The 12,639-nt window shown below is 39.8% G+C and overlaps 1 protein-coding gene across 4 annotated transcripts in view; it reads right to left on the bottom strand.

Moving 5' to 3' along the window:
- The window catches only part of ASS1 (argininosuccinate synthase 1), an 87,229-nt gene that overhangs the window by 28,666 nt on the left and 45,924 nt on the right, over positions 1-12,639 (bottom strand). For all 4 annotated transcript variants that reach the window (XM_063432441.1, XM_063432443.1, XM_063432444.1 and 1 more), the window contains exons 8-10: positions 8,591-8,661; positions 8,111-8,141; positions 412-502 (exon numbers count right to left, since the gene is read on the bottom strand). In XM_063432441.1, coding sequence (XP_063288511.1) covers positions 412-502; positions 8,111-8,141; positions 8,591-8,661 — 193 coding nt within the window. The remainder of the gene's footprint in view (positions 1-411; positions 503-8,110; positions 8,142-8,590; positions 8,662-12,639) is intronic.

Raw genomic sequence — 12,639 nt, 5'->3', positions numbered from 1 at the left:
TAACTCTATAAGAGAATAAATTTAAAAAAAAACAGTTTGGAGTTTTTTAACTGTTAATCTGTCAGCTTCTCTCTGTTGTGCACCTCTCATCTCTCTTCCAATCCTATGTATCTATGATTCTCAGCTGTCTACACTATCTCTATCTGTCTGCATCTTATTTGACTCTGATTCCAACCATATGTCTCTCAGCTCTGTGTCTATAAAAAAAAAAAACATACTTTCAATAACTGCCTGTAATTGGGTTTATGTGTAGCATGTCTTGGACCTTTAAAAAGTTAAATGGTGTTCCGTTTGTGCTAGCCACTGCCTGACCCATTGTAGGAGCACCAAAACCCTTTGGCACATTTTCTACTGTCTGTGTCCCAGAAACCTTATTTTTTACAATGCATTTTGGTTCTATGGTCTTCACACCTTTCTTGAACTCAATTTCCAGAATATCTGGGGAGGCAGTGGATGTGCAGGGATCTTTAGTTTTCATGAACAGTCCAGCTGGAGCGTGATTCTAAAAGAGTAAGACAAGAAAATTAACAACGAACAGGAAGCCAAGTATACTTTAATTAAACAGGACTCCTGATCCACAGAGCTCACAATCTAAGCCAGCCGTCTTAAGCCGTTGGAAAGAAGTTAGTTGATTATCAAGATGTATGAAGCATTCCCCCCCTCCACAATTACAGCAGTGGGAAATGCACAATGTGCTAGACAGTCTCAGACTGGGATATCGTCAGCATAAAGACAGTGGAACTCGTACACACTAGTTTATTCTGCGAAGATGAAAAACTGAATAAGATTGGGTGACCCCAGCAGGTGCACTACTGGAACGCATTCGTACAGTGTCCCCGAGGTTAATACATCCAGGGGAGCTAAGAAGAACAAGGAAGGAACTCCTCTAAAAACATATCAGTCTAATGCCATCTTTGGCAGCGTTACAATAAAAAAGCGCTTTCTCTCAGCGCACATCATTCACGGCCTTTCTGGGTTAGTGGCTAAAATCCGCTTTGGCCCATTTGATTGCTTGCTGTCCCTGTATTGTGGGCGTGTTAATGCTTGTCAATCACTGGCACCCAGCTTTTTGTACAGAATCTGTTCTGGAATAACAGTCGTCTGCTCAGTAGTGTTATAGAGGGACAACAGACAGCGTAACCCTGCTATTCAGAGAATGATTCAGTGAGAGTTTCTACATTACCGGTAATATAATTACTGAATAACATATCTTTGTTATAAGCCAGGACTTTAACCCCTTAAGGACCAAACTTCTGGAATAAAAGGGAATTATGACGTGTCAGACATGTCATGTGTCCTTAAGGGGTTAAACAAAGAGGATAATGGCCCCTTGGAGCCGTTAGTAATGTAGATAGAGTGATCAACCCCCATGTTAACATTAGTTTAGGGCCCCAAAATATTGGGGTATATTTTAAGGTAGTGATGTGTTTATCATACTTCCCAACAGTCCCAAGTTTGTCAGCACAGTCCTGGCTTTGCGCTCTTGTCCTACTGTTGCAGGTTTGTTCCCTGGTGCCCCCAGTCAACAAAAGAAGCTTGTTCGCATCCCTGGGCATTCTCACACTTTGCCAACGGAATGGGTAGAACTTTAACCAGCATTCTTTGCAGGTTCTTCCAAGTGGGGCTGGTCAGTGGGATGTATTCACACCGGACTGATAGGCTCGGTACTTATCTCTCCCCACCAGCTCAAAAATGCACATTATACAACAGGCTATTTCTACTGGAAAGGCACCTATAGGCAGGAGCCCACTCCCTAATGGGAAGACCGGCTCTGCTTAGGAACTTACATCTCTGGCGATTGTAAAGCCGGCAGCATCCTGGTAAGAAATGAAATAATTTAAAAACTACTTATATATGGGGTGGGGCGCCAGGGCACTCTTTGCATGATAACCACTATAGCCAGATGTTGTGGTTGTGGTGTTACATTAAGTTATGTTTTTTGTTTTGTTTTTGTATTTTTAAAATTTAAATTGGTATACTTTGTCTGAGCTAATTTAATTTTACCTAAAGTCACAGTCTCAGCTTGAAACACACAGAAACGGTCACAGGCAACATGAAGTCATAGTCTCAGCCTAAACACATACATAAACAGTCACATGCAGCGCAGAGTCACCGCATGAATCCAAACAGAAACAGACAGAGGCAGCATTGAGTCACAACCATAGCCTAAACACAAACAGAAACAGACAGACAACATGAAGTCACAGTCTGAGCCTAAACAGGAACAGTCACAGGCAGCATGGAGTCACAGTCTGAGCCTAAACAGGAACAGTCACAGGGAGCATGGAGTCACAGTCTGAGCCTAAACAGGAACAGTCACAGGCAGCATGGAGTCACAGTCTGAGCCTAAACAGGTACAGTCACAGGCAGCATGGAGTCACAGTCTGAGCCTAAACAGGAACAGTCACAGGCAGCATGGAGTCACAGTCTGAGCCTAAACAGTCACAGGCAGCATGGAGTCACAGTCTGAGCCTAAACAGTCACAGGCAGCATGGAGTCACAGTCTGAGCCTAAACAGGAACAGTCACAGGCAGCATGGAGTCACAGTCTGAGCCTAAACAGGAACAGTCACAGGGAGCATGGAGTCACAGTCTGAGCCTAAACAGGAACAGTCACAGGCAGCATGGAGTCACAGTCTGAGCCTAAACAGAAACAGTCACAGGCAGCATGGAGTCACAGTCTGAGCCTAAACAGAAACAGTCACAGGCAGCATGGAGTCACAGTCTGAGCCTAAACAGAAACAGTCACAGGCAGCATGGAGTCACAGTCTGTGCCTAAACAGAAACAGTCACAGGCAGCATGGAGTCACAGTCTGAGCCTAAACAGTCACAGGCAGCATGGAGTCACAGTCTGAGCCTAAACAGGAACAGTCACAGGCAGCATGGAGTCACAGTCTGAGCCTAAACAGGAACAGTCACAGGGAGCATGGAGTCACAGTCTGAGCCTAAACAGGAACAGTCACAGGCAGCATGGAGTCACAGTCTGAGCCTAAACAGAAACAGTCACAGGCAGCATGGAGTCACAGTCTGAGCCTAAACAGGAACAGTCACAGGGAGCATGGAGTCACAGTCTGAGCCTAAACAGTCACAGGCAGCATAGAGTCACAGTCTGAGCCTAAACAGTCCCAGGCAGCATAGAGTCACAGTCTGAGCCTAAACAGTCACAGGCAGCATGGAGTCACAGTCTGAGCCTAAACAGAAACAGTCACAGGCAGCATGGAGTCACAGTATGAGCCTAAACAGGAACAGTCACAGGGAGCATGGAGTCACAGTCTGAGCCTAAACAGGAACAGTCACAGGCAGCATGGAGTCACAGTCTGAGCCTAAACAGAAACAGTCACATGCAGCATGGAGTCACAGTATGAGCCTAAACAGGGACAGTCACAGGCAGCATGGAGTCACAGTATGAGCCTAAACAGGAACAGTCACAGGCAGCATGGAGTCACAGTCTGAGCCTAAACAGAAACAGTCACAGGTAGCATGGAGTCACAGTCTGAGCCTAAACAGGAACAGTCACAGGCAGCATGGAGTCACAGTCTGAGCCTAAACAGAAACAATCACAGGCAGCATGGAGTCACAGTCTGAGCCTAAACAGAAACAATCACAGGCAGCATGGAGTCACAGTCTGAGCCTAAATACAAACAGTCACAGGTAGCATGGAGTCACAGTCTGAGGCTAAACAGGAACAGTCACAGGCAGCATGGAGTCACAGTCTGAGCCTAAACAGAAGCGGTCTATCAGTCAATCATATATGCTTCAATTTTGCTACTTGAAAAACATTGAGGCAACATTATGACACCATTCATTAAGACTTGTGTCATTACTTTGCCTCGTACAGCAGTGTACACAATCTATTTGTAGTTGGGGAATTATAATTGTGGGTGACTAAAGGTTAAGAGTTTACCTTCAAGATACTATAGACTATAAATCCTCACCCTTAACTAAAAGTTTCCCTAACCCTACATCATCCCACAACTAAACTCCCTATAGCCCTAAGAATCCCCTAATCTTATAAACACAACTTCCCCAATTAGTAGCGATGTTAATGGCAGTGTTATACCCTTTCATTCTCATGAAAGCAGCAACAATATTAAATGACTACATTATCAACTACCAATGACACATCTGAACTACAGTTGAGAGATAAAAAGGTTTCTGCAGCGACATGGCGGGTATAGTTAAAGAAAGGAATTGTATAGTGATCAAAATTAAAAGGTAGCAGGAACAGAAACATAGCCTGCTCGATTGTCAATAGAGATTGAGAAACGCGTAGGAAATAGTACTATGCAATCTAATGTGCCTTTAACTGCAATGTTCACCATAGTAATAATACGCACATTCACAGATAGATACAGCGATGCTGTTTGATGCTATGTAGAAAAACAGCATTTGTAAAGACATGAGATCTGCATAGGATATCTTAAATAAAGCTCCAATAGACTGGGAGGGTTAGGCTTAATGGGTAGGTCAAGTCCTGGGGTCCACTCGTAAAATATCAAAATTCAAACCTTTTTACTAAACATTGGAAATCAAAGTCACTTAGCGTCCAATTTTCTTACCCGACTCTGACAACCTCTATTAAATAAAATAACCAAAATAGAATTAAAGTGCCTATTGGTCTTTCTAGTAAACCATGTCTGCCTCTCATTTATTTCCCTTTCAAAGCCTCAGTTCAAATGACAAGTCATTGCATGCACTGTATCACAAGCTTTCTATTTGTCTGACTCTGCAGGGGTGCTGTTGCCGAAATGTCATTTAAAAAAAAAAAAGAAGGAAGCGATGGAGAAGAAAAAAAAATATATATGAAAATCTAAAAAAAAAACAAAAAAAAAAAAAAACAAGGTTTGTAGATGAATAAAAACAATTGTAACGATGGCGGATGGAAAGAGGATTAAAAAACAGGGGTGCAAAATGATGGGTGCTGCATACGGTTAGAAAAAGGTAGAAGAAAAAGAGAGAAAAAAAAAGAGTGTGAGAGAAAGGAGAGAGGAGGGGACATATAGGGGAGAGAGATTAAGAGGAAATGGAGCATGAATTCAATGCTAGTGTAAAGCCGCTTGCGATTTCAATGGTTTTATTCACCCAGTTGATGTTGTTGTGTCCGGGTTTGAATGAACTCTTTCAAAGCGCCATATGAAGTTAAAGCAAGTAAATTTCTATCTTACCACCATTAGAATGCCTCATTGCCCCTCAATCAGGTCTCATAGAGGCAGAAAATGACCGAACCATCTGTGTTTTCTTTTATTTTCTCCCTTTTTAAATCCCTGCAGTTAGCAGAGCTAGCCTTGGAAACATATTTTTTGAATCTAGAAGATAAAAGTAGCTATTGCCCATTAAGTAAAGTGCTCTATTTTTTTTTACATTTAATTTATTTAAACTACGTCAGGTACGCATCTAAAATTCGGAGGCATTTAATAGATATTTTTATCTCTCGTTGATATCTATGTTTATATGCTGGTTCCTAAGGACACTGCATCACTTTTGCAATCGCTCAATTTACAAAATTTGGCTTGGATTGCAGTAAAACAAATAGATTTCCTTTGATTGTAGTTGATCAATACTCCAAACTAACTTCAATTATTCTTCATCCATCATTACTATAAGAGAAGGCACGCTATGTAGACATAATACTTTAATGTTAATCTACTCCTGTTAATTATGATTTCAGACAATTGTAAAACAGAAATGACTTTGGTGGCTTTCTGTGTTCTGCATTAATGTTATCGTGCACAAAATAAGAAGCCAACTACACTCAATTGGAGATTAACTGGCTGAGAATGGATAAGTCAACTAGATCTTCTAAGTCGCCGATGACTGTAATTGTCATTTTTGCTCTGTCAGTGTGCCCAAAAAACGATGGCACCATGTCAGGTGTTAAATGAAAACATATTGTGACATCAAATGAGAACCAACCAGCCCATCTAATATGTCTACTAAGTAATCTCTGACTGATTTCGCTTAATTGTGTTTCTGGGTAGCCTTATGTCTATCCCTTTTGTTAATTTAAATTGTTCTTGTTGGTAAGCGACTCCATGTATCTACTACTCCTTTTATACATCTTCTCACTTTAGCCGGCAGCATTATACCTGCAAATTATGCTCTATTGATATATTATGCTTTTAAGGATATAGTTAGTCTACCTAGCAACCTACTGCCCTCCTGGAAACCGTTTGATCACCTAGGAACCTACCTTCCCTTCCAGATAGAATTAGTCCACTGAGAAACCTACCTTATTTTCTAGATATAGTTAAACCTCCTAACAACCTACCTACATCTCTGGATGCAAGTAGTCCACCTAACAACCTACCTTCCCTTCCTCATACTGTGAGTATATCAACCCACCTAACTTTCCAAGTACATTGTACCCCCTTTCCATAGACTGTAAGTTCTGATACAGTAATTTGTATGTCTACTTTACGTATTGTACTGCAGAGCAGAATACGTTGGCACGTTATAAATAAAAATAATGTGTATGAGCTCTGTGTGAGTTTGGTACAAAATACTGGTTAATATGTAAGTTGTGAAGTGGTGAGGGTCATGAGATGCGCAACGTGCAGACATATTGAGACTCTCAGTCTTCTAAAAACCTTCCTGCCAGGAACGGGTTACAAAGCCCGGCCTCTCTGGTTGACATAATGATCAAAGACTGAAATGTTTAGCAAAATATTGCAACAAAGTGGATGCATCTCTCTCTGCCTGCTCACCTCAGCTCTCGCACTCTCCCTGTGCCCCCTAGGTGCATTCATTCTGACTGATCATGTAATTAGTGTTGATGGATAGTTTAAGTAGCTCTCTGTGTCTGTCAGAGCATGAACAGCCTGCTGGGAAAGTTCTCGGGCTCATAGCAAAAGTGTCCTACACATTTAAACAAATGACTACACGTTGGAGTGTGAGCTCTTTGGGGGGAAGAATAATTTATCACTCAGCAAAATTACAGATGGCCTTGAAATATCAGATTGCTGGCTAAATTACTAGGCAATGCTCTGGGTGTAACTGATGCATTAAGACTGTGATGGATATTCGTTGTACACTAGATGTTTATGTACTGAATTTTCCATGATGCTCAGCTACCCAAAAGCAAAGACATGGGGGATATCCAAAAATCAGTACTCAAACAATTCATTGGTTTCCATTGTGGACGATCCCCAAAAGTGGAGGGGTAACCATGGAAACCAATGGAAGGTTCCCCTATCAGAACTTACTAACCCCAGGTTTTCATTATACAGAACTCCAAGAAATGTGCCAACTGGAATCTCCAATATCGTGACACAGACACTCTCCATTGGATAATACTAAACATACTCCATCCCAAATGATATTCTAATTGTAAAGACGTATCTTCGAATATGTGTGTTATTGACCATTGTTGACCAATCTGTTAACATACTGAATACAACTTAATAATAAAATGCAACCTATCTGAGCTGAGTGAAGGAAGGGAACATTAATACATTAAATGTTCCACATAAAACATGAAAATACAGCTAATAACAGACAATAATATTGTAGACTAGGTATAAAAGAATTCTATGGGACTTGCAATCCACCTACAGATGGACAGCCAACGTTGGACAACTCTGCTATAGACAAATGTATCAGCAGTGAGAAATATGTAGCATTCTAGTTATTAGTGAACTTCTTCATCTACAATTCTCAACTCAACGGTAGACGTTCTAGTTCATTAGCTATTTGGGAAGCACGGTTTGGTAACTTGGCATATTTCCGACTGTGGTTTTCCCAGTATATTTGGAAAACCACAGTAGGTCCCTCAGTGCATTGCACTTTCTAATCTTTGGACACTCAGGAGGAGACCTCCACCTCTAGCTACTCAATAAAAAAAAAAGTTTATGTATATATATATATATATATATATATATATATATATATACACATACATACATCATCCTCAGTCCATAGTGGTGGAACAAAAATTTGTATTCACCAAAAAGCTGACCTAGCAACATTTCGAACTTGCTGAGACCATGACTGAAGCTTGACAAACCTGCATCAAGGTGGAATCCTTACTGGGCCCAACACCTAAGGGCTATGAAATGTTTTATTCTTTTTTTTTGTGGATTTAGAAGGACTTTCTTATTTTGAGTGATACTTACTTTGGGGTTCTCCAAAATCCCAGCTTCATAGCTGAAAAGTAAGAATGACATTATCAGTCTGTGAAAGCAGAACATGTACATGTATCATTCTATATAAATCAGTGGCAGAGTGTGGTCAGTGGCCGACTTGGGTTGGGTACATGTGGATGAGAATGAAATCTAGTGAAGCCTATCTATCTTTATGTTCTGTTACAATGGCTCTTAGCGTATAGTAGAAAATGACCAATTTGCTGTAAAACTAACCTGGTCATGCGAATGACATGGAAACAGTTTACAGATAACTGAATTCCATATCTATGTTACAATATTAGATTCCAGAATAAATCACATCACTGTTAAAAGGAACACTATAGTCATCGGAACCACTGCACCTTAATGTAGTGGTCCTGGTGCAATTTGTGAGCATTAAATACTGTAAAACATATACTACCTCTTTGAGTAACAGGTATAAAAGATGAACATAGTGATGAAACTCTTTACCTGATATGCATAATGTTTTCATCCATACTCCAGGGGTTTTTGGGTGTGACAGGTACTGGGATACCATGTTTCTGAAGGGAACAAGATTGGAAAATTAGCCAACAATGACAGGGTTATTCGTTAAAATTAAAATTGTTGGGAATTCAAAGTAAATTGAAGTGAATTTTCAAGCCAAACTAAAACATAGCAGACTTGGATAATTTCTCCAAGTTGGATATTCAGCCTAAAATTTGAAATTCACGTTGACTTCCTGACCATAACCCTACATACGACACTGTGATCTGTCACTATAAGCATTAAGCAAGGCCGCCTTAAGCCACTAACAGATGCTGGGCAGAGCTTTCTCACACAGTCAGAAAAAAATTACCATAACAGTAGAAATGAAATACATAAACATTACAAATTCCGGTTTTCCCTGTCCGTGTCGTGATGGCATGAGGCTACATGCCCTTCTTGCCCAGTGGATGGGGCAGTTTTTTCCTTTTTTGTCTTCATATATGCGCTATTTTAAAATGAGCAATTTTACACAGGCAAACAACGGCTAGGTAGATCCAAGGAACATTTGCTAATACTGACATAGATGGAGCTTTGAGTAGTCCGTGAAGGCAGCTGTAGATATGTTGGCAAATAATCATAAATAGGACTACATATATACAGGTGAGCAAGCATAAAATGGTCGATAGATTCTATGCATTCTAAACACCCATAAAGTCTCTCTGTGCATTTAATCATGAGTCCAGCACAGAACATTACACTTCAAACAACATTACGGATAAAATATATTCCTCCCCTTACACGCTATACAATGGAAAAAGCAAAAACCTTTATTTTTATTTATTTTTTCACCAGCTCTAACCCAGTTCCCCTTTTCACTTCAACTGCTTGGAGAGAAAATAAATAAAAAAAAAAAACACACAAAATTGCTTCTGTCTCAGTGGGATCAGCTAATCTGTTAACAAATTCATTGCGGGAAGACTGTGCGCCCGTCGAGGACATAGCTGGGCCCCGTTAGGCTCCCTATCTACTTGCACAGGATGTGTCCCAAACATTGGGATATGCAGTGAAGGGGAAAGAAATTCCCGAAAATGAAACAAAGAAACAATTACCTTCCTTTGGTATGCTCCTCTCTTTATTAAACGCTAACAAATGCCACCCACATTTGAAAAAGGCCCTGGCTAATGTTTAGCCGAGAGATCTTTGTAGAGGCATTCAATGCAATGGGCTGGCCATTTTACCTCCAGAACAACACCCCAAGCTGAAATAGTGAAGATGTCACAAAGCCCAGACACAGATGAGTTAATTGTTCTGTCAATTTGTACTCCATTCTAATAAGATGAGGACCTATTTGTCAGGGCAATGGTCTGTTATTGACTAGCGTTTCTCCTCCACAGAGATAAGAGCAGCAGGATTTATAATCCAATTCAGAATATATGAGATCTGCTTTCTTTATGTTTTCTTTTATAGTGTCATAGAAGGGGTGGTCACGGCTCTAACACAGGGGTGACTTGACTTGAACCTACAACCTCCATAACTCCCAGCCAGCCCGGCTTATAATATTAGTAGTTCAATAGCTGATAATTCTAGGGCCACGTTTGAACAGTCGTGCTTTAACAAGCGTTTAATATTTCTCAAAAAGGAGCAAAAAAAATGAAAATATAAGCACAGCTTAAATAAATATTTTAATATTTATTGTTTATTTTTCAATTTCATCCAATTTACAGTTTGTTGAGTAAATGCTCAGTATGTAACTTAATTGAAAGCTAAATATGCAACGATAAGGTCACTATAGAAAGAATTGAACAACTCCTCTTTATTCCCATCGTCACAATTTTGCCCCAAATTTTGTAATTCATTTACAGTTCATCACGATATATTGTTTATCAAATAGACCCCTATGTGTATCATAGATAGGAGCCACCTTTGTCATCATAAAATATTTTTTACTAAAGTGTCAAGAATTTAAAGTGAATTATAAAGTGATCTTTAAAGCAGTGTATAATAAAAAATAAAATAAATTTAAAAAAAAAAGATACTTTATATCACTATTCCTTTAAAATGTAGGTTTCTATAATGATTAAACCACTACAGACCATCTTCGCTAAGTGGCATATTTTATTGAATAGGAGTTGCGTATGTAGCAAACAATTTTCAAAGTCTTACCGACAGTTTCAAATTTGGTATAACACGCTAATTTGCTGATTATGTAAACGTCTGCCCTAATTGCATTAATCATTCATTGAAAGCAAGTACAAAAATAAAAGGTGCTATTCGAATTGCCATTTTGGCCATGTTTTCATTGACAGCTGTAAATTTCACGTGCTGTCAGGAGGTCCATGCATAGCGCGGCCCAACTGCAAGGGGAAATCAATTGATTAGTCATGGCTGGCAACTGATAGAATTTGCCACGATTAATTGATTTCCTTTGGCTGCATGTGAATTGTATATACTTCTGGACAACAATATTCATGTGCCTTCCAAGAGTGTTTGGAACCCGTAACTATCTGGGAATAATAGTGTTTGCTCTTGTTGTGTTGATTTTACGTTCGTCTGAGGTTTTTCGGTTAACTTTTTTTGGGACTTACATTACCTAATTTGCATACTCAAATTTTCCCAGCATGCACCCAACTGCTTCGTTCTGATTGGCTGCTCATTGTTTTCCTTTAACCCTTTTTTTTTTATAGCTGACAGACAAGAGTTTAGGACTGTCACAAATTGTTTCTAAAATTTGTTAAAAACTGCAAAATCTCACATCCTTCCAGAGGCCTATTTTGTTGTCTTGTGTACCAGAATTGAACACTGTATTGTATAATCTCAGTCCACTCAACTCGTGTCTTATTTGAGAAGCTATGATTTTTATAACTTATGACATTCCCTTAGGGGGACAGCCTGCAAATTGATACAATTTAATTTTACTACCTTCTAGCCTAATTTGGTTTCCCTATGGAATGTGTTTATATGCAAGTAGGCACCAAATGGGTTGAAGGAAGGATACATAGCCCCTGTCTATATATCCAGCATATTTCTGTTTAATGTTTCCATTCTGTTAATAAGTAGCCAGTGTGAAGTTAACTGAGAGCCTTTTACTTATCTCTGGACAAATCCTTGATAAATCTTTAGCCTCAAGGGAAGATGAGACAGTTTAGTTTCATCTGAAGACTAAATACCACCAATTATTTAGGAAAGCCAAAAGGAGGGGGGGGGGACATAGGTGAGCGAGTCAGAAGTGGCTCTTAAGGGAACACAAGGATTTCTGTGATACCGATCTCTTTAAAGCCCCTTCTCATTTACAGACAGTCCCTTTAACACTCCAAACGATACTTTGTTTGCATAAAAGAAAAGAGAGAGATATATTTCCTTTGGAGGAAAAAAAAACAAAAATCTGCTTGGAGGCACGATTCTATGCCTGGAACGGATTATCAAAAAGCTCGGGAACAGAGCTGGGTGGGGGTTAGGACGGGGTGGGGACTCGAAGAACAGTATTGGGAACATGAATGGAAACATTAAGAACATTTTAAATGGTGAAAAATCTAGACTAGAAAACGTTATACATGATATGTGACTATTAGACAGAGGACATTACACTTCACCTCTGTCCTGAGATATAGAACACTGTATGTGATGGTCAGTCCCCAAAAGGAAATTCCCTGGTGAGGACCATATGTGCCGATATCCTGGCTGAATTTAGGAGATGTTTCATGCTCCAGTGAGTACAACACTCTCAGGCCTTCATTAGTTTTCAAGAGCTTGTTAGCCAATTAATGCCGCTCATTGTTTATTCTCAATAGGTAATAAACACAAGCAGGGGTATGCCAAAGGGCAAATTGACTAATGGTGATCTCCCCACACATATACACACACACACACACACAGATCTTACCCACTCAAATAGGCCGATGAGTCTACTTGGTTTTTATTTAACCTGCTGTTAAAAAAAACAACAAAAAACCCACACTCCAGGGCTGAATTTGATAAACCAATGGACTGCTCTTTACACCCCCAGGGATATTCAATAAAGTGTGAAATGTCAGCAATTCAACGTGGATACAAAG

Source organism: Pelobates fuscus, chromosome 9 (assembly GCF_036172605.1).
Source record: "Pelobates fuscus isolate aPelFus1 chromosome 9, aPelFus1.pri, whole genome shotgun sequence".
Taxonomy (NCBI): Eukaryota; Metazoa; Chordata; class Amphibia; order Anura; family Pelobatidae; genus Pelobates; species Pelobates fuscus.
Note: the sequence above shows the minus strand (reverse complement) of the source record. Positions and strands in the feature narration are given on the sequence as shown.